Source organism: Narcine bancroftii, chromosome 1 (genome assembly GCF_036971445.1).
Source record: "Narcine bancroftii isolate sNarBan1 chromosome 1, sNarBan1.hap1, whole genome shotgun sequence".
Lineage (NCBI taxonomy): Eukaryota > Metazoa > Chordata > Chondrichthyes > Torpediniformes > Narcinidae > Narcine > Narcine bancroftii.
The window spans coordinates 269121844-269143443 of NC_091469.1; the positions used below are offsets into that span (position 1 = coordinate 269121844).

Genomic DNA, 21600 nt, shown 5'->3' on the forward strand with positions numbered 1-21600 from the left:
ATACAAATTGAGGTCCATTGTCAGAAACCAGTTCTGTGGCTAATCCATGATCTGTGAACACCTATCGTAGTCTCTCAATTGTCTTTGTCAGCTGTTGTTGATCCCATTCACCATACAATAGGCCATTTGAAGTGTACATCGACAATAATCGGAAATTTTTCACCAGCGAAATCTATATGAATTTGGTGTCAGGGTTGTGTTGGCCATTTCCTTGGGCTAGCTTTGGCTTGTGATGCTTTCATTTGCATTTCTTGGCCGATGTGGCATCTCTGAACCAATGTCTATCGATCGATGGCCACCAGACATGCATGCGTGCCAGAGCGTTCATATGGACCATTCCTGGATGATTAGTGTGGAGCTCATTTAGAATGGCCTCCTGCCATTTCTTAGGGGAGGGTGATCATTCTTGTCCCCCACAGCAGACAACTTTCTTCGATCAAGATTTTGTTCTAATGAGTATAGAAAGCTTTCAAGTCAGGGGGTCATAGTATTGGCCTCGGGCCAACCATTCAATGTCAAGCCCAAAATCCTCACTAGTGAAGCCTCTTCTTTGCTGATCACCTTAGAATTAGAAGGTACCCACTTAAAACAGAAATGAGGAGAAATTTCTTTAGCCAGAGGGTCGTGGATTTGTGGAATTTGTTGCCACATACAGCAATGGGAGGTGTGATCATTGGGGGAAATTAAGGGGATGATTGATAGGTATCTAATTAGTCAAGGTATCAAGGGATAGGGGAAAAGGCTGGAACTTGGAACTAGACGTTAGAGCAGTCTAGCTCAGAGTGGATTTGCAGAGCAGACTTGATGGGCCATATGCCTACTTCTGTTCTTTTATCTTGTGAGCTGTAATGGAAAAGCGGTGAGGTTGTTCCTAGATGATAGGTGTTACTTCCACCGTCCAATTGATGTTCCCTTCTGACTTGTTCTGTGGCCAGGCAGAGGTAAGTGTGATAATGGGAGACCAAATATTATGGCCAATCTTTCTTTCTCCAGTTGTGTATGGTTTCGTTCACAGGCCATCAAAGAGCAGGAAGCATATTCAACTGGCTATTCTCCCTTTTCTATGATTTGTGACAATACTGCACCTAAACCAACAGGTGAAGCATCAACAGCAAGGGTCACTTCCTTGTCTGGGTCATAGTGAACAAGAACATTGTCACTTGAGGTCAGCAGTTTCTTCAAGCGGTTGAAAGCTTTGCCAGTCTCGGCATCCAACACCATTTTTGGTCTTGTCTAAGCAGTTTTTTTGAGTGGGTTGCACAGAGTTGACGTGCTGGGGTTGTGTTTGCAGTGATGGTTAACCAAACCTAAGAACGATTGCAGCTCGATGGACAGGGTGCACTGCGAACAGCTTCAGGGCCAGCTGCATCCATCCTGACTCCTTCACAGTCAATTGTAAATCCCAAATATGCCACTAAGGATACCATAAACACACACTTGTACTGATGCAGTTGGACTTTAGCTTGTTCTAACCTGGCTAGGACTTGTCCCAGGTTTGCTAGATGTTCTGTGTCATCCTGACCCGTAATGATGATGTCATCTAGGTAACATTCAACATTCAATAATTTGTTCATAACAGCTTGAAATATTGTTGGGGCTGATAATATTCTATATGGCATCCTGGTATAAGTGAACAAGCCCAGATGAGTGTTAATAGTAACATACTTTCTTGATTCGGGATCCAATTCGACTTGTTAATAAGTCCAGTTTCATGAATTTTTTTAACCACTGTTCAGAGTTTGAAATAATTCCTTTGCTCTTGGAATTGGATGGCTGGAGATTTGCAAGGCTTGATTAATTTTCATCTTGTCGTCTCCACATATTCGAATGTCACCACTGAGTTTTCTGACTGGTACAATTGGAGCTGCCCAGTTGCTGTACTGAAGTTTCTTGATTATACCTTCACTTTTTAATCTGTTGAATTCTGTCTCAATTCTTGATAGCAAAATTTGGCTTAAACTCCCTGAATTTTACCCAGGTTCTTCCCAAATACTCTGTGTTACTTCTGAATCACCTGTTTCAGCTTTGAGTTTTTGTCATCAACAGTCTGTACCTTCCTAACTGTACCAATGACATTCCAATCAAGTTGGATGTACGACAACCAATTCCTTCCAAACAAGGTGGGTCCTTTTGTATCCACAATATAGAGAGGTGATCCTTTTTTTTGTCCATCATAATCGATGTCAACTTTACATTTCCCTAGCACTTTAACTTTCTCTCCTGTGACAGCCTTTAACACAATGTCGAACAGTTCCATTTTGAATTTGGGCAGTAATTTGTCCTTCAGATGTTTCGGCATTAATGACACAGCAGCCCCTGTTCAAATTCCATCTGGACACGTTCGTTTTATCCACACAAGAATTTCTGACCTGCAATTCATTACACTACGGATGTACATTAATGCCAATGCACCGTCATCCTTGGAGTCACGTCATTTTAAATGATGTGTTTAACTTTGGAAGATTGTTTTCTGTATGTGAATTTCTGATGTTTCTTCCTCCTGTATCCCTCTTCGATTTTATCTTATAGAACAGAACGTCTTGGACACTTGTACTTGATGTGTCCCACATTGTCACATGAATAACACTTCCTGTAATAAAAGTCATCAGGGCTGTTGTTACTTCTCACACAGCAGAAACATTCTTGTCAGTCTATTTTCTTCACTGTGTGATCTCTGTGACCTCGATGTGAGGATCGGCCATTTCAAAGCCCAATGCAGTCTCGTAGGTGGACTTAATGTCTGCATTTTTTTGTGCTCAACAAGCATTGTTGGGCATGGTGGTCAGCCAAGCTGATCACCAACATAACTCTCAAGGCCTCGTCCAAAAAGCTACCAAAAACAAACGTCTCCAACAACCTATGTAATGTTGTTAAATATTGGTTCATTGTTTTGTCAGTCTTTTGCTTTCTGAAATAGATGTTGTAGTTGTATCTTTCCACCGTGACTATAGGCTTTGGGGACAGATGGTCTCTGACCAGGTCACATAACTCTTTATAAGTCTTGGTATTTGGTTTTTCAGGAGCCAATAGAGCCTTGATAAGGCCATATGTTCTGCTCCCCACCTCACTCAAAAACAAGTGTCAGTATCTTTGAAACGCTGGTCAATTCAATACATGTCAAACCTATTGACATAATCAGACCAATCCTTCGTCTCTTTATATTCACCAAAATAACCTTCTGCCATTTTCACTACTTAATATTCCCTCACAAGGTAAATCTGTTATCCAAGAACAGTTCACTTTTACTTGTTTGTTGCCTTTGTCGTGAACTTTCAATGCTGACAAACACATGCTATTGTACAGCTGCTGCTCGACGGCATCTCAGTTGAAATGAAATTCAACTGAAATTTCACAATGAAATTCCTACCTCTGATGTCCTCTTTAGGCAAAATCCCGAGGAATATAGACTTGTCTGTTTTAATCCTCGTCGCCAGTTCTGTCATGTATTACTCTATATTAAAGCTTTAACATGGATTGCAGTCACTTTGTTTATTCCAAAATGGCATCCACTGAAATGTGATGTAAAACATTACATAATGTCACACAGACATGCGTATTTGCATAATACAGTATTGCACTCTTTATAGTTGGGATGTCTATATATTAATTTAGAAAACTTTCCTGACATATTTTACAAATTCCAAGCCACCCAGCCCTTTTACAGTATAGAAAGTCCCAGTCAATATATGAAAAATTAAAATCTCCTACGACCTGAAGACATGGGATGACCTTCCATCACTGAGCAGAAAATGGGAGAGCTGGCACAGTGTGATTCTGCTTGGCTGGATTTAACTGGTCCAAGGCACTTAGAGATTAGTAACATTTGGATGTGCAACTAAGGAATAAAAATATGCATTATTTATTAATTAACACATCAATTATTAATTGGAAGTTTGAATCTTGTGTGCACCTGCAATGGTTCCTAATCAAACATGTTAACTACCCATTGCACTCCCAACACACTCTTTGCCTCTGTGTCTTCCTGTTTAGTACCTTCTCCACAAGAGACCTATTTGCTGTCATTGAGCCAGTTTGGATAACTTTTGCTTATGAACATAATTCAGATAAGTGTCCCAGTGATTATCTTCATTGCTCTTTTTTTCCCCTCAAAGTATTGCTTTCAAATGATCAGTCAGATAAGAAGTTGGTTGGTTTTAAGATTTGGATGTTATAGTAGTCATCAACTTCTTGTGTCTATCCACCAAAATCATAGATTTTGTGGACAAGTAAATTTTGCTGTTTGAAACTGAATGCAAAACCAATAATGGTGATTACATTTTAGTCTGGAAAGGTACGGCAACTCACTTTTTAAAAAAAAAGTGACTCAAGTGATCTTTTGTTGTGAAATGTTATGAAAGATATGGTTAGTTAAATGATAATGTTACACTTAACAATTATGGTAATCTGAAAATCTGCAATCAATATATTTTTACATCATTTGATGGTAACAACCTTGGGTTTAAAATAGTTTCAGGCCTAGAGACTTGAACCTTTTGGTCTAATTGTGCGAAACATCGGAGCAAAGCCACAGTCTTGCAATTTCATTGCAGTGTTTACCCCAGTGTGACACGATTTGATAAACAAATTGATATTCCTTCTTTCTTTACTTTTATCAATAAAATCAATCAACATTGATATCTGTGTGAGGTCTGTTGTTCAACCTATTAAAAAAAAATACACAAATCCACAGGCATGCCATGTATGCATGTGCTTTGTCTAAGAATTTAAGTATAAGTTTTTATTTAGAGGCAGACCCATGGTCCAAATACATCTGTGCACATTCACAACATTTCAGTCTCGTATCACTATTTCTTTGGCTATTCTGGGCTTGCACTAAGTAATGTAAGCTTTTGACAACTGAGTGGTCATTTTAGCTTTTAATATCCTCGACATGTGTGTCTTGCAGAACATCTGCAAAAGTCACTCAGTTCTTATTTCTAAATAAAATAAGTTGGTATTAATAATACAAAACATTGCATGAATTTCAAACAGATAATTATTGTCATCATCGAGATTTCCTCCTGTTTTCTCCTGTATCCCTTGAGTGAATTCTGCAGGTGTATTGGCCTGTGCCGGTGTTTAGTTTCCAGAGTATAAGCAGGCCTGCAGTGCAAATCAACGGCTGTTAATAAATTTACATTTTTTTGTGCATGTGTCTAGAGAGTGTGTTTTAGTCAGTCTTCACCTTGTATCCACAAACACACTTTCCATAAATACATTCAATACCAATCAGGAGTGCCACCTTTGTTTTTTTTTAAATTTCCTCTCTGAACTGAGATTAATTTTCCACCTGGGATGAGTGTTGACATCATGGATCGAGTCTGGTCCTTTTACTCAAAGCATTTAAAAATAAATGGTCTTTATTTGTCTTTACAACTCAAAGAAAGTAATGGAGTCATTCAACAGATGCACACTGGCACATGGTTGATTAATAGTTTCAACGACTTTAAAGCTAATAATTATAAGTTTTAGTATTGTCCAAGAACTCCATATTCAATAACTCGTAGGTAAAACCCAGTGGTTAAAACCAGTGGATTAGGCAACTGTAGTTTACTATGAATTATCTGGAAGGAAATCTATCCAAATCCGAAAGTAAGATATAATTCTCATTCTACTGGGATGCCTCCTGAAGACGATTGTACTCACTCCAACAAAGGCATGTATGAGAAGTTTAATTTACGAGTAGAGATGAATAAATTTGTATATCTACAACCGGTAGAATAGATACATTTCCAGATAAATGTTACAGAATTATATTGATAAAAACATTGTTTTGTGTTGACCATTATTTGACTATTAGAATTGATTTATCTTTGGTAGCTAGGCAGAGAATGGTTTAGTGCAAGATAATTGGACAGAAGATTTAACTTCTCCTCTCCTGCAAGCATTCCCTCTCCTTTTGGTAAAAACTCAAAATGCTGGAGAAGCTTAGCCAGTCAAACAGTGTCCTTTATGTACAAGTCAAACAATACCTTTATGTATTAACCTGCTGAGCTTACTTCAACCACAATGTTGACAGATTTCTGTGATTTACTTGTCTCTCCTTTTAATGGGTTCTGACTGTGTTCCACATTTTGTCCCAAGTTGCCATTCTTACGGGAGCATCGGCAAAGAGATCTTCTGTCATGATTGTCCAACAACCACATTCAACAAGTTTACTTGTCATTGCTAAGCATTTGGCAACATGGTCATTAGGGTGAGCTCAGAGTCTGGAATGCAGTAGCTTAAATTTACAAAGGATACAAAGCTAAAATGAAATGGGAGATGAATTTTTACTTGTGAAGAATGTGAAATAATTTATTAAAAGCCAAAGAAATCAAGAAATGCCCAATACATATCAAAAATAACATGTTTGTGAAGAATTAAATGTGGGATTTCTGGTTTCATGCTATTGAGGTGAATACTGAGCCAGAATAGATGAGTAATCTTGGCATTTTACCCAGGTTAATTTAGAACAAAACCAATATGGTTGAGAAGTTGGCTAAACGACAAAATGATTGAGACAGGAAGCACAGACGTAGTGTCTTTTCTGCTGTAATTTTATTGCTAGTATTTGGCTTTCGTGTAAATGAAAATGGCAGTTGAATGAGAGAAAACGTGATGAAATAAATTGATATTGAATTTTATTCTTCAGTGTGGAAGGCTGTGTGCCTCGCTGTCCATTGGAAATGGTGTTTGATGAAGATACACAGAGATGCGTTTATCTTGAGGACTGTAAGTGATTTGTATTCTCCTGTGCAGAACCAAATTTGAATTTACCCAAGTAATGTCATCCTCAGAAAATGGAAGTAGTTCACGCTTTGGAAATCAATAGCAAAGTAAAAGGCAGAAAACAAGCAATTTTAATGTTGTCTATGGAATTCAGGAGGAATAAATGGTTTGTTTTCTTCACAGATGCTGTTTGACCTGTTGTTCATTCCATATTCATGAGTTTTGGTCTGAATGCAAATCAAGTGTGTGTCTTCCTAGATGGTGTTGAGATGCACTCACCTCATTCGGAGAAGTGTTTGAAGGATCTAGAGATAGACCACATGATACTGGGCATCTGATCATCTTGTATTACCCCTATATTGATGCACCTGCTCCAGTGACATTAATGGTCAAAGCTGCTGCCATTCATAGCTTACAGCATTGCATTCAAGTCCAGTTCTGAGCTGTTATATTTGCTTTGAATTGATCCATTTTGGTTTAGTGGTAGTGTACCACTGCATAATTGCAGGCTGCCCTCAGTGAAGACATAATATTATATATGCTTTCACTAATACTATAATTGTTGTAGATATATCTACAATAGATGGATTAAATAGCATGGGTTCAAATGATAATGTCCCATGTGTTGTTTCTCCTCACAATAGACTAGTCATCACCTCTATCGGTCAGCAATAATACCCACTCCAGAAAATGCACATTGAATTCCTCCTTACAGAGTACATTCTATTCCCATGGCACTCAGTGCTTCTGCCAAGCTGTGTGTTTTCCCCCTAGAGCAATTGCTCATCAACTGTAGGAGGATGCAACTTGTGTGCCAGCAGAGAGTTTCATTTCCAGTGTTCGGGTGTGCTAGAAGAAGTTTATGCAGTTCATGTAAATTCATCCAGCAATCCCACCTGAGCAACGTCTATTAACGCTCGCTGAAAGTATTATTGTTAGATGACGATGATGTTATGGTTGGCTTATTATCCATCTAACCAAATTGCTCACAGATGCAAGAGTAATTGGAAATCAGGCAATTCTCTTCTCAAAATTGTTTTTGGTGGGGGAGGGGGTAAGAGGGAATTAACAAAAACAAATTGAATATGCACCATAAGAACCTGGTTTCAAATATTTGAATTAAGGGTTTTTAGGAATAGAATTTATATTATTTTTCAACTTGGTTTATTTTCTTTGCATTGTACAAATAACACTTGAGTTGCAGAAAAAAAATCTGTTTAGTTTAGAAACTGAAAATATGGTTGTGTTATTTAGATGGCCAATATAATTTGTTTCTCAATGTTATTTACATGTATTCTGAAGTCCGTATTTGGAAGACCTATTTTATAAATACCAAATCAGTGTTGAGAAGGTGTTTCCATTTTCACTGGGGCTTTCCAATTAATTGGCAGCTTATTGATGAGTCATTTTCCAAAGACTCTTCACTGAGCCTTTAACTTTACAATGCACAATTTCTGATGTAAAAGAACTGCCTTAATTATACATGTTTATTGGATTAGATTGGGCAGATACATGGTGGTTTTTAAATTCTTTCAGTCTGCTAAATTGAAACGTGTTAACATGGATTCAATCAGAATCAGGATTTATTGTCATGAACAAGTCATGAAATTCAGTGTTTTGTGGAAGAATCATGGTGCAAACATTCATATTATAACCATCTTACAACATTACTATAAAAAAATAAAATAATAATAATAATCGTGCACAAAAGGTAAGGCACTGTCTTTGGTTTATTGATTATTCAGGAATCTGATGGCAGTGGGGAAGAAGCTGTCCTTGTCCCTGTGCTCGTCTTTAGGCTCCTGTACCTTTTCCCTGATGGTGGCAGAGTGAAGAGGGCATGTCCTGGGTGGTGGGGGTCTTTAAGGATAAAACCTGCTTTTTTTAAGACACCGCCTCATGTAGATGTCCTCGATGGAGTGAAATCTGGTGCCTGTGATGTCGTAGGTCGAGTTAACAGCCCTCTGGAGTTTATTCTTGACTTGAGAGTTGGCGCCTCCATACCAGGCAGTGATGCAACCAGCCAGAATGCTCTCCGTGGTACACCTGTAGAAGTTCACGAGAGTCTTTGGTGACATTCTGAACTGCCTCAGACACCTCACAAAGTAGAGCCCCTGGTGAGCCTTCTTTGTGATTGCATTAACGTGGAGGCTCTAGGACAGATCCTTGGAAATGTTGACACCCAGGAATTTGAAGTTCTTGACCCTCTCTGCTACTGAGCCCTCGATGAAGACTGGGTCATGTTCCCCTGACTTCCTCCTGAAGTCCACAGTCATCTCCTTGGTTTTGCTAACGTTGGCACCCTCAACAAACTGATCTCACCCTCCTGTACGTTTCCTCCTTATTGTTTGTGATTCTGCCAACAACTGTGGTGCCATCAGCAAATTTGTAGGTAGCATTGGAATTGTGCCTGTCCACACAGTCATGGGTGTATAATGAGTAGAGCAGTGGGCTAAGCACACATCCTTAGGGTGCTCCTGTATTGATGATCAGTGAGGAGTCCAGCATCAGCAACTGCTTTTTGTTTATTTCCAATGAAATAATAGGCAGAAGTAATGAACAGTTTCAATACTTAGTTCTCCACAAGATACAAAATGTAAATGAATTAATGAGAGGAAACAGGAAATATCTGGGGGTTGAAGCACTGATGCCTGTTTTACTCCACAGCCTGCCAACCTGAGAAAGGTCTGTTTAACACTGGTCTTTGCTTTTTGTGTAATAATCAATTGTCAATTCATTTCAATTCCTTATGCTCTTATTTTGTTGACCTCTGTGTTGAACCCTTTCAAAAGCCTTTCAGGAATCCATGCGCATCATGTTCCTCCCTTTAAAAACATTTTCAAAGAGCACCATCAAATTAGTCAAGCTTGCTTTTCTTTTCATAAATCCACATTGATACTGTTCAATCATAAAACTTCATTATAGATTCTGCCATTTTTCTTACAATTATTGTTAGTATATTAGGTGTATAATTCCTTGTTTTCTTTCTCCCTCTTAAATCGTGGGGTCTCATTTATTACTCCAATACATCTAATACAAATCTAGAATCTAGAGAGTCTTTCAAGATGATAGCCATATCTTTCAGTACTTTTAAAGTCACCTTTTAAAAAATTCTGGCATGTAGGTAATTAGATACTTGGGATGCGTCACTTCTCAAGGTCACTAAGTTCTATTCTACTACTCTTTCACCAATACTCAATTCCATCAGTTCCCCATGTCCATTGGACCGTTATTTCCCCAACGTGTGCACAATTTTGTGTATCTTCCATTACGACAGATGCAATATAATTATATACTGTAGCTTCTCTCACTTTCCTTATTTCCCATTAGAAATTTTGCCTTGATTTGTTTGAGTCCACTGTCTTATAATGGATTACGGGCCTGTGAATATTTGGAACTCAGCATATATAAGAATTTTGAGTTCAATTTTTTGAGCTATAAAGTTAATCTTTTGCTGCTTAAACTAAATGCGTATTTGCGCAGTGTTTACCAAGCAATGCATTATTACCTTACTTGGAAATGATTGAAGGGTATTGATCATGTTATATTTTGAAGATTACATTTTAATTTTCTGGACACTGCAATGAGGTAGTTTCCTACACTCTGAGAATCCAAACAATTATGTATCTCAGCTCTCTGTATCATTGAAAATGTGAGATTGGTTCAATAATTCCACTGAATTACCAATAAAACCACCTTTTTGCTCCATTTCCATCGAAAGCAAACCTAATGTTATCACAGTGCATTTGGCTTTCTGAGAATAAATGGGAAGTATATTAATTTAGTCCAACATGTCATTAAGTCCTTCAGAAAAAGAATTGAGTAAGAGATAAAGTAGAGGAAATTGATTCTAGTTTTATTCTACCTATTGGTGAAACCATCTTAATCTGAAAAGCATCGCATTGAAGGTAATGCAACATTTTCTGAAGTAAATTAAATACCATTGCAAACTCGGTTCTCTCATTGGAAGATATGATAACAATCGGTAATTATTGTCTCTCACTGTGCTCACATCGGAGGTTCAAAATATACTTAATAGGACAATTTTGTTTGTCAAAACCTAACTCTACGTGTACTTTCCAAGTTCAGCAATTCAGAGCACATTACATTGGAATGGATCACAAATTGGTGAGATGGAATTTGAGCTACTAATAATTGGAAATTAAGTATTGGGGCAATATTTTCTGCAATGCCCAACCAACACTGAGATTTAAAACAAAACTAGGACCTAATGTGTGTTTACTTTTTCCTTTTCCTCCACTAGGCATCAGAACAGGCATTTATATTCAACCTGCCAAATCCACAAGTTCAACAGCATCACCAGGAATGTCCACTTCTCCACCTTATAATGCCACAGTCAAGCCAATAACTTTTAGTGCAAGAACAGAATTAAGCCAATCAACTAGTTCTCCAATAGCAACAAGTAGTGCAAAGACCATTGTGTTTACGTCAACAATAAAAACTCCTATGGCAACCCAGCTGTCAACAAGTCCAGCAGTGTTGACCATGAGTACTTCTTCAGTTCCATCCTTGATCGGAACAACAACGTTGATACAAAAGATAACATCTAGAACAACGGCTTCCACAGAACGAGCCTTGGCACATTCCACAGAATCTCTCACAACACCTCCCTCTACATCTAACACTCCAACAAGGATAATAACCACCAGAGTAGCAACTTTGCCTGAAATGTCAACATTAGCAGAAGCCACGAGTCCATCTGAACTGATGACCAAACCATACTATCAATCCACCTCTGTTGAAGCCAAGCATACTATCTCCACAACAGTACCTTCAAACACCACTACAGGAATAACATTGTCAACAACTGGATGGCCCACCACTGAAACATTTTCCTCTAAAACAAAACTGCTACGAGAGGAGACTTCCTCTTCCACAATTGTTGCATATTCCCCCACAGAAACAAGTTCAATTACCCAAAAATCCTCAGTAGTTTCAAGTGCAAGAGCAACAGCAACATATCCTACTTCAAAAGAAATAGAACCAACTGTGCTCTCTCCATTCAGTAAGTCGACCACAAAGACGACTAGTTCCAGTTATCCACTTTTTACAGTGCACACTTTGTCCACTGGTGCAGTATCTTTAACAACAGAAAAGACAAAACCATCAACACCTGTTGGAGCCTTTAATTTATCAGCATCAACGGAATTAACAGAAAAAGTAACCACCGCTTCAGCAATTTTAACAACAGAAGTAAATAAAACCACCACCACAAATGCAACACAACCCATTGCAACTTATCCTCTCAGCACAACAGGTCTCTCAACAACAATTCCAAATGTGACCTATCGAGGTTTAACCACATTACACACAATATCAAAAGAAGCTGTCCCCTCATCAACTACCATGATGTACTTGACAGCATCTGCCACAAAATCCTCAGAAACAACAACTCTCAAACCATCAACATCTGTAACATTTCCAAATAGAACAACTGCATCATTTCTCGAATACCCGTCATCTACAAAAGAACCAGGAATAGGTTCAACCATGGAAATCTTCAAAACGACTTCCACTCTCCAGAGCACAGAAACGACCTCCAGTCCAACAGCAGAACCGTATGCAAGTAGTAAATCAACTTCATCACAATCATCCACTATTATGAGATCCACAACTACTCAAAATGCAACCCTACTGGGAACTGCATCCACTCCAACATTAGGAGCTTCCACCACAGCAATCCCAACTTCTGTAGAAGTTGCTCCTCTAACTCTTTCAACACTAAAAACAACCACTGCTGCTGCAACCATTCACCATGGAGCAACAACTACAGTTTTCCCTACATTGCATACAAGTACTTCAGTAAAATCCTCAACATCTGTTTCAGGCCCCATGCCTAAAGTGACAGACACTGCACTAAATGCATCAACGCCTGTTTTTTCACTTTCAACAACAACTACACAAACTTCAGCAAGCAGAACCATTACTGAAAAAGTAACTCCAACCGTGGATGTAAGTGGAACTAAGTCTACAACTGTTGTGATAAAAACACCTTTGGCAACAGAAACATCAACTGTTTCAGTGAATGAAACATCTGCTACATCAACAGGAGTTATTAAGACAACTGTAGCACCTTCTACATCCACAACATTTCCTTCTGTAACAGACCAAGAACTAGGAAAAACAACACCATCCCCACAGCTGACCAGTACCATTGAACCTGAATCTGTGAGTTTGAATGAGACTGTTCCCACTGAGTTGAAAATAACTTCTGTTAAACCTGTCCCTTCAACTACACAGTCATTAACTACTACGAGAACTGAATCAGTACCATCTACTTTATCCAATGTCAGCTCATCTACAATGATTTCAGAATCAGAATCAGTCAGAGTCCCAACAGTATTTTCAGCAAATGCCTACAATACGACTCTGACCATCCCACCAACTAGTGCCTGCGTTGTAAGTAAAATATAAGCAAATCTGACATCTTCACTGTTAGGTGATGTGACATTACAAAATTACTTGATTTACATTAGTGTGTGCGGCACAAGCAAATGGAAAATTCTTGCATTGTTGTTGTTCCAGCTGAAGGGTAGTTCCTCGATTGTCCTATATCGATTTAAAAAAAAAAATTCTGTTCTGCCCTTTCACCCCCAACATAATGGATAAGACCCCGTGGCCTCCTCACCGCAAATGTTATTGCTTTCTTCCTCCAATATTGCCCCTATTTCATCCAACGGTTAGTTCAAATCTTGTAGCCCAGCAACAAAATTATTCCAATGCTCTTCTGTTTGACCTTTAATAACCCAGCTCGAGCACATCCAAAACTTTGGCATTCGTATCGCAACATGTTCCATTCTGCAGTCATCCCTGCACATTGCTGACTTCAATTGGCTCTCAATCAAGTAACAAAATATTTTTTTTTATTGTCGGTGTGTTCTTATCCCTCTGTGGCCATACACCTTCCTTTTTTCTTGCTTCGAAGTTCTCCACTCTTTGAACCTCCCTCCATTGTTGTTCTCCCTGAAGAGTCCCTTTCGCATCCCCAATCTTCATTTCTCCATTCTTGGTGATTGTGTCTTCAGCTTCCCTGCCCCTGAGCTGGGACATTGCTCAAAATAAATCTCCTTACCAACACCTATTTTCTTGACCTATTGTTTGGTCACCTATTTTAACACAAAGCTCAGTGATGAATTTTATTCTGTAATACTTAATTGAAGCCATGCAATATTTGACCACATTAAAAAAAAATACCAATAATGTTGAACTTGTGGAGTTATTGGTCAATAAGATGGAGACACTGACTGCATCCGTCACCATTGCCCAACAATTCCATTGACCCAATTCTATTCATAGACAAGAATTAACATTGTTTATGGGCATTTCCTGTTGCTGCACTGACACACATTTCTGGATTAACAGGTATTTTTTCCAGTTAAAACATTGATGGCCCTGAACTTGCAATTCCATGCCAACACCAATACTGGGTCATAGCTGTGTTTCCCTGCAGAAGTCTTACTTTCCACCAGAGGCACTGGTCTTAAGTTGCCAGTGGCATCTGCTCAACTGCCAGCTGTCTTGATGCTCCCCATGGAGTCTGACACTCTTGGCCATCTCAGCTGTTAGGCGCAAAGTGGATTCCATTTTATTATTATTATTTTTGTTGGTTTTAATATTATTTATTTTAACATATGAATGCATTATTTTTAATTTTTTCAAGAATATGTGTGTTTTTATATGGGGTCAAAGTATTACCGAAATACCTGTGAATGCCCTAGGCATTCATAAGAATCAGTGGGCCCAATTACAGTGACAGCTTTGTCAGCTGCAGAGTCTGAGACCGAGGACACGCATTATCTGTGAGTGCAGCCAGGTACCAGGGTGGAGACGGCTGCTGTACTGCACTCCAGCACCAAGTACTAGACCCTGTGAGGGGCTGCACCTGGGACCACATGAAGCAAGCAGATGAAGGTCTCCTGTGATCTTGATGCAACACAAAATATGCCCCAGTGGAAGATCACATTTTCGTTCGAAACCTCTGTCCTGAACTCCATTTCCCCAACCATTGATTTGTTCTATCCTGGCAAATATCTGAGGGCGATACTGGATTATTTGAATGGCTGATTCAGTATTGAACATCTGACATCTATCCACTTCATTACTTTTATTGTCAATTTCAAATTCTTTACATTTAAACCTCTAAAATAATCTGCACTTAAACTTAAGCCTTTGTTAAGTTTAAACATTTTGGTTGACTTACCATTTTCTCACCTCCATGAGCTTCAGCTCCAAAGTTGCCTGAAGTTCCATTTGCCTTACACATTCAGTACTATATTTGAAAATTTTCATGCCTCCTTTTCAAATTGCTCCATAATTTTTTCTAGAGCCCTTTAAGGTAGTTGACTTCTCCTTAATCGTCTTAGACATCTGAATACATCTTCAGCAGGTAAGGTCCAAATTCCTGGCATTCCCTCCAAAAACTACTCTAACACCTCTCTTTTTCCTTCTTAAAATTCAACTTTCTGACCAAACCTTCAGCTAATATTTCCTAACATCTTATTTGCTTTGTGCCTTTGTTGTTTGCTATTGCTTCCATATTTTGTACATTTTTGTTGCGCAAAAGAGCTAAATAAATGTTTATTAGGTTTCAATTCCATTTTGCTATGAAGCAAAATTTATATTGTTGCAGCTACTTGTCAATCTATTTCAGTGGTTGATATTGGAACTGCAAATTTAATATTTTTTCTATTGTTCATCTCCCATATTTACCCTTTCACTTCCAATGCATGAAGAATTCTGCATTTTTTTCAATTTAAGCAGCTTGTTTTTGTGCTGTTTTTCTGTTCCTGCCATTGGTGATTATGCCTTCAGTTGTTCTGCCCTACAGCCATGGCATTTGTTCCCTGTTTTCTCCATCTCTCAACTATCTACATGATTGATCAGCTTTTCTACCCTGTGGCTTTTTTTTTGTGGTAACTTGCCAACCAATTGCCTAAAGGTGCCTTTCATATTTGTGGTGCACTGTTAGCCAGAATCAGACACACATAAGGTAAAGATGATACAACAGGCTTTAATCCACAAAGACTTCCACAGAGCCAGGCTGGCTGTAGCTGCAGTAACTCTGAGTAAGCTTCGGGAGGTCGGCGCAGGCTTATATCCCGGAGGGTGATTGACACTCGACTGGGTGGGGCTTGATCCCTTCAGGCCGAATGATTGACAGCCGGCCAGGTGTCGTCCTGTCCCCTTACATTCCTGCAGGTACAGAGGATGCCCCTGCAGTAGGCTGGCGGTACACTCCTGCAGGTACAGGTGTTTTTCCCCTGCAGTAGGCTGGTGGTGTACCATCACAATATTAATGCTGTATCAATGTGTTTATGTCATTTTTTTAACTTTGTTACTTCAGCAGAAGAAAATGTCTTTTTTTTTCCCTTTGTAAACGTTCAATTTTACTGTTCCCCATTGACTTTACAAATGATAAAATATACTACTTCATATTCCTTTCCATGCAACATAATCTGTTTTCTGTCAAATGTTTTGCAGATTCCATTTCCGCAGGATATTGACGAATGCATCACACAAATCTGTGTGGAAGGACAATTAATGCAAATCAATAGATCACATCATTGTCCCAACATTGCTACTCCACGCACCTGTGAGCTCCTGGGGTTTGCAGTGCAGGTGAACACTGATAAGTGTTGCCCACAGTGGGAATGTCCATGTAAGATATTTGGCTTTGTCTAATGTTTTACCTTAAAATGGTTATGAATTTTTTTGATTAATATTTGGCTGAAAATACCACAATCCATGAAGGAAGGGCAGTTGCAGACTGGCACTGAGTATGCTGAAAGCTGTCAATTTATTCACAAAGTCCAATAGTGAAGACAGTGAAAGATCTCTCCCCCTCCCCCCCCCAAATTGATTTTGTTACTCCATCTTGGGATCTTCCAAATACCTAACAAATGCATTTCCCTTGCTCATTTCAGTTTTATTTGTGCATGATCTTTTCAATACACCATTAGAAAATACTTTTCATGATTTTATGGCCTTGAATTAACTATTGATTACATAATATTAATGAAATGATCTAAATATGCCAATGAGAATATCTTGGTTGCAGCTATTGCATTCAATATAAAGTGTTTACCTAAAAATACATAAATAAACCTCAAAAACTTAGTAATTAAAGTGCAAAACATAAAAATAATTATGATTTTAAACCAACTAATCTTCATTATTAGTAGAAGTAATTATGATCTAAACTTGCTGGCTATGCCCGACCATCTGCTGAACAATGTGGCGGCTTTGAATTTACCTGGAGTTGCAGGTATCGAGTTGCTGCCAGAAGCTGCCTTCATCTAAAATAGTGATCCCTTACTAAACAGAGGGGAGGAAAATGACACCAGTCTTAATCCATGATGCCAAAGGTAAACGACTTTCGAACCGCCTCAAGGACATTTCCCTCTCGAAAGATGTGGCTGAATCTCTCAGCTTCAGTTTATTTCATGGTTTACCTTTTTATCACTCCCTCTCACTCATTAAAGTAGCTGCTACAAACCTATGCCTGCACCTTGTCACAGTCATTTTCTCTGTCCTCTCTGCTGAGACATTCCCTCTGTCCACTCCACTCTCTTTTGACCGTTCCACTTTTCCTTTTCTTGTCACATGCATTCCCTTTGTCTCTTCACACTCCCCTCTCAGTAATTTAAAACTTGATTATTTGCTCAGTTTTCCAATTTAGATGAAATATTGGCTCTGCTGCTCTTCCACCTGCGTAACATACTGAGTGCTTTTCGTTAAGGACATTGAATTACATTCACACACATTCAAAAATGAGTGAAAAAATCAATTTTTTTTTAAAAAGAAAACCTTCAAACATAGTAAAGCATGTAAAATTAAACACTACGTAGTTAAAATGTATCAAGTTTAAATCAATCTTTTTTGAAGAGAATTGCGCTTTCATTGCAGCCAGCCTTTAGGTGAAGTTGGTTTATTTCTGCCAGTGAGAGGAAGTCACAATTTTCCACAATCTGATAACTAGTTTGAAACACTTATATAGAATGCTTAATTAAAATTTTAAAGCTCCACTCAAAGAAAAATTAATCATAGATAATTAAACATTGTACATTAAGAAAAAATATGCTTTAATTGCACTTTCATGCAGTGTTATGAATTCTGAGAAGAAAAGAATTGAAGGATGAGATTTACTCTAAGCTCCAAATAAAAATCTGTATGTTCCCCAAATGAAACAGAAATGAAAACCTGAACATTGCTGGTTAGGTTTTGAAATAAGAAAAGTCTATTTGGAAATGCACCAAATTACTTGGCAAAGTATAAGATAAACAGAAGCTATGTAGAGACTGTAATAATTGTCTTGTAAAGACCACCTGGCTGTAAGGGGCCTCCAACTGTTATTAATTTGATGATTGACATTTAAACTTTTGTTGAACATTGAACAATGAATGTAGATATCTTCAGCTATAGTTTCAATGGGAAGTAAAATAAACTTAACAAGGGCAATGAATCCTTCATAAACAAGCGAAAAACCAGCAGATATCTTTGACTTTCCCAAGAGTTGATGAAGCTTGTTTTTTTCCTCATTTTCATCCTAGTTCATCGTAAGAACACACATATGTACATCCACTTTGCAAGGGTTATGGAAGATTCAACAAGTTGTTGCGTAACAGGCTGGTATCCTGTTATCAAGTTCAGAACTCGCTGCTTTGCCCTTAACCCCTGCACAATGTTAAATCTAGCATCTGCGCAATGCCATTCCAGAACTATAAATGGAACACTTGGATTCTTTTGCAAGGAGAACGAGCTCGCACAAATGTGTGCAAAAATTAAAATTTGGCCACTATTTCAGGAATAGGTTATACACATATACAAACTCATGCATGTACCTAAAGGAAATGGTTATTTCAGGGGCGAGTGAGTGGTGGGGCTCCCTGCTGGTCCATCTCTGCAGACTTGTTGCTCGGAAGAATAAGTCAGCAAGATTTATCCTTTGCAGAAGTCTCAATCAACAGGGCTTGGTCCCAGAGGGTCTCCCACTCCCATTTTTGCTTCACTGACATTCGTTGCCACATGGAACCAAAATGTAAGAGCGTTCCCATGAATAAGGAAAAGCAGACCTGCTGCCTTCATAGTATTTTCCTTTTGTTTTTAAAACATTTATTAACCACCGGACTAAAGTAAAGACTCTATGAATGCTACTTTTGTTCATTTGGACAGTTTAGACATTTAAGTCTTGCGCTTTTTTCCGCAGTAAACAAAACTCTTCCCTCGATTGAATAACGTGTTTAAAGTTGATGTGTTTGGTTTGAGTTGTTTAGAAATATTTTGTTAACATTCAGTAATCTCGTGTTACTCAAGTAAGTTCTAATGAAATTAGAATTTGTTTTGTCATGATGTGAGAGTATGTTGGCTTCCATCAGAGCTGCTCTTTCCCAACCTTCTCCCTTGAAGCTCAATGGACTGATCTTTAGGAATCTAGTTTTAATTACATTGTGAGCTATTTAACATTCATAGGTCGATGTTCCATTCTTGGAAATCTGCATGTAATTACTTTTGATGGAAGTGGCTTTGGCATTTCTGGAGCTGTGTCATATGTTGTTGCTTCAACAGCAAATGAAACGATTACTGTAGGGATCAGCGAATGCCTCAGCAGCCAGATGGTAAGTGTTCAAGATAATATAAACCCCCTGAGAACCCATGTTAGTTCACAGCATGGTTGTTTAAATTACTTCATCTTTCTAATTATTAATTATCCTGCATCATTCAGCACAATAAAATCTAACGTTTAATCAAGAGCATTTTCTAGCCAAGTTCAACTAGATGAATTCTTCAGCATCTATTTTAATACTTCAGGACTGTGTTACCACATTAGTATTTATAATAATAAAAAAAAATATGGACATGAATGTAGTGCATTTGCTTGACAAGGTAGTTTGCAGCTGGTTCACTTTAAACCTTCTCTAGTCTTTATGGGTCCAATGTTTATAGCTTTTCATTATCTTCATAAATATTGGGAACACTGAGATTTAGACGACTTGGCCAATATTTCCCTTTTTCCCCAGGTGGTGAAACTTGCTATGATACATTCCCATGAACACTGAAAATTCTACAATACCAGATTCATTTGAACATTCTTTCTTCATTAACCACATGCTGGCTGGCTTCATCATTGTCACGGGTGTCATAGCCAACCTGGATCCTTCACTCAGTCAATAACCTTGTGTACTTGTGCCCAGTATTCACAGGTGCACACTTTCTAGCAGGATGGCAAGTTATCTCGTGGCTGTTTAGTTTTCCCCATTATCATTACTCTGGAAAGGATGAGGTCAAATGAAGTACTCCTCAGCTCAAATCAAATATCCATTGGTCTCTCACCATTGATCTTGGACATTAAATATAGAGCAGAAAAATGTTATTCTTCTTGTCATACTTACCTAATTTTACAAAAAAGTTTACCATTTTGAAGCATATATTGGTGAATAAAGATGGGTTACAGTAGAAGTCTGAAAATCCATACTACTCAGGGATTTAGTTGATCCGGATTTGGGGATATTTCCCAATTCTTGGGCAGCACTTTGAAAATTCACACTTAAGGAGGAGTAAATAAGAGTTGAACAGGTAAATTGTAATTTCTATTCATTAGCAAATACAGCAGGCAGTATTAAAGAAAAATAAAGTCAACATTTGACAAAAAATGTAAACATAAAATGTTTTCACTACAAAAAAGTGTAATGCTTGAGATTGTGTTTAAAAAATGAACATTGTAAAAGAAAAGTACAGTTATACAAATGAAAGTGGAAGTTATTTTATACGTTAATCTTTTTCATCAAGATATACCTTCATGATCGATTGTTCCCACTGTGAATCTATGGCGCTGTGAATCATGTATGCACACAAAAGCCCGCTAAATTTTAAAAAGTTTGAGAATCTTTGAAAAGTCTGTATTCTTGGGTGGTCCAGATTTATGGCATCTGGATTTTTGGGCTTCTACTGCATTTAACTTCATTAATATCAGTACATTTTAATGCTTAAAATCCATTGCTTTTACTTGGAACAAAGAGAAATTTGTGATTGATAATGTCTGTTAAAAGTCTTTGGAGCTTCAGTATTACCCCCCAACAATAAGTTTTTTAGGAGAATAAATCAAACTTTGTGTCATTTCATTCTGGGGGAAGTGGTATTTTGCCTTGATGTGGTGAAATGCAATCAACAAGACAACTGTGATCTATGACTGAGAATAATGCAGCATGAAGCCAGGCATTTTGGCCCAATAAATCAAGCATTACCAATATCAATCCTTGAGTAATCCAATTTTATTCTTCCTTCAGGACCCCTGCCAGTCACCCCCCTCCCAGATTCTATTACCTGCACACGAGGAGCAATTTACAGTAGCCAATTCAACTCTAATCTCACATGTCTTTAAGGCTTGGGACGAAACTAGAGAACCTAGGGGTAATCAACACAGCCACAGGGAGAACATGCAAGCTCCACACAGCACTGGAGGTCAGGACTGAACCCGGGTCACTGGAACTGAGACAGCTGTTCCATTGCACCAGTGGGTCTCTTGGACACTTGAACCAGATCTGAAACAATTTGAGGTTTTATTACATTGAGGTGCGTGCCAAGCCTGCTCCAGCCACACCTGCACAGTATTGAATCCTACCCATACCTGAGCAATGCGCTCACTTCTTTAGTGAATAAGCTGCATGAGGTTGCCTGATTTGGTGCCTGCAGTCAATATTTAACTGAAACCCAAATAATGAAAATTGGACTCGGGTGGAAAAGAAAACAGGAACCATAAACTATCCTTTGAAGTGAGGGGGGGAAAATTTAAAGGAGATTTGATGGGCATGCTTGTCATCTGGTGCTGGGCATTGGGAACAAGCTACACAGGAAATGGTTGAGGTGGGTGCT

The 21600-nt window shown here is 38.4% G+C and overlaps 1 protein-coding gene across 1 annotated transcript in view; it reads left to right on the forward strand.

Moving 5' to 3' along the window:
- Nucleotides 1-21600, forward strand: part of otog (otogelin) — a 190090-nt gene that overhangs the window by 128418 nt on the left and 40072 nt on the right. Inside the window, exons 35-38 of the mRNA XM_069922075.1 lie at nt 6635-6714; nt 10976-13131; nt 16213-16390; nt 19201-19346. Coding sequence (XP_069778176.1) covers nt 6635-6714; nt 10976-13131; nt 16213-16390; nt 19201-19346 — 2560 coding nt within the window. The remainder of the gene's footprint in view (nt 1-6634; nt 6715-10975; nt 13132-16212; nt 16391-19200; nt 19347-21600) is intronic.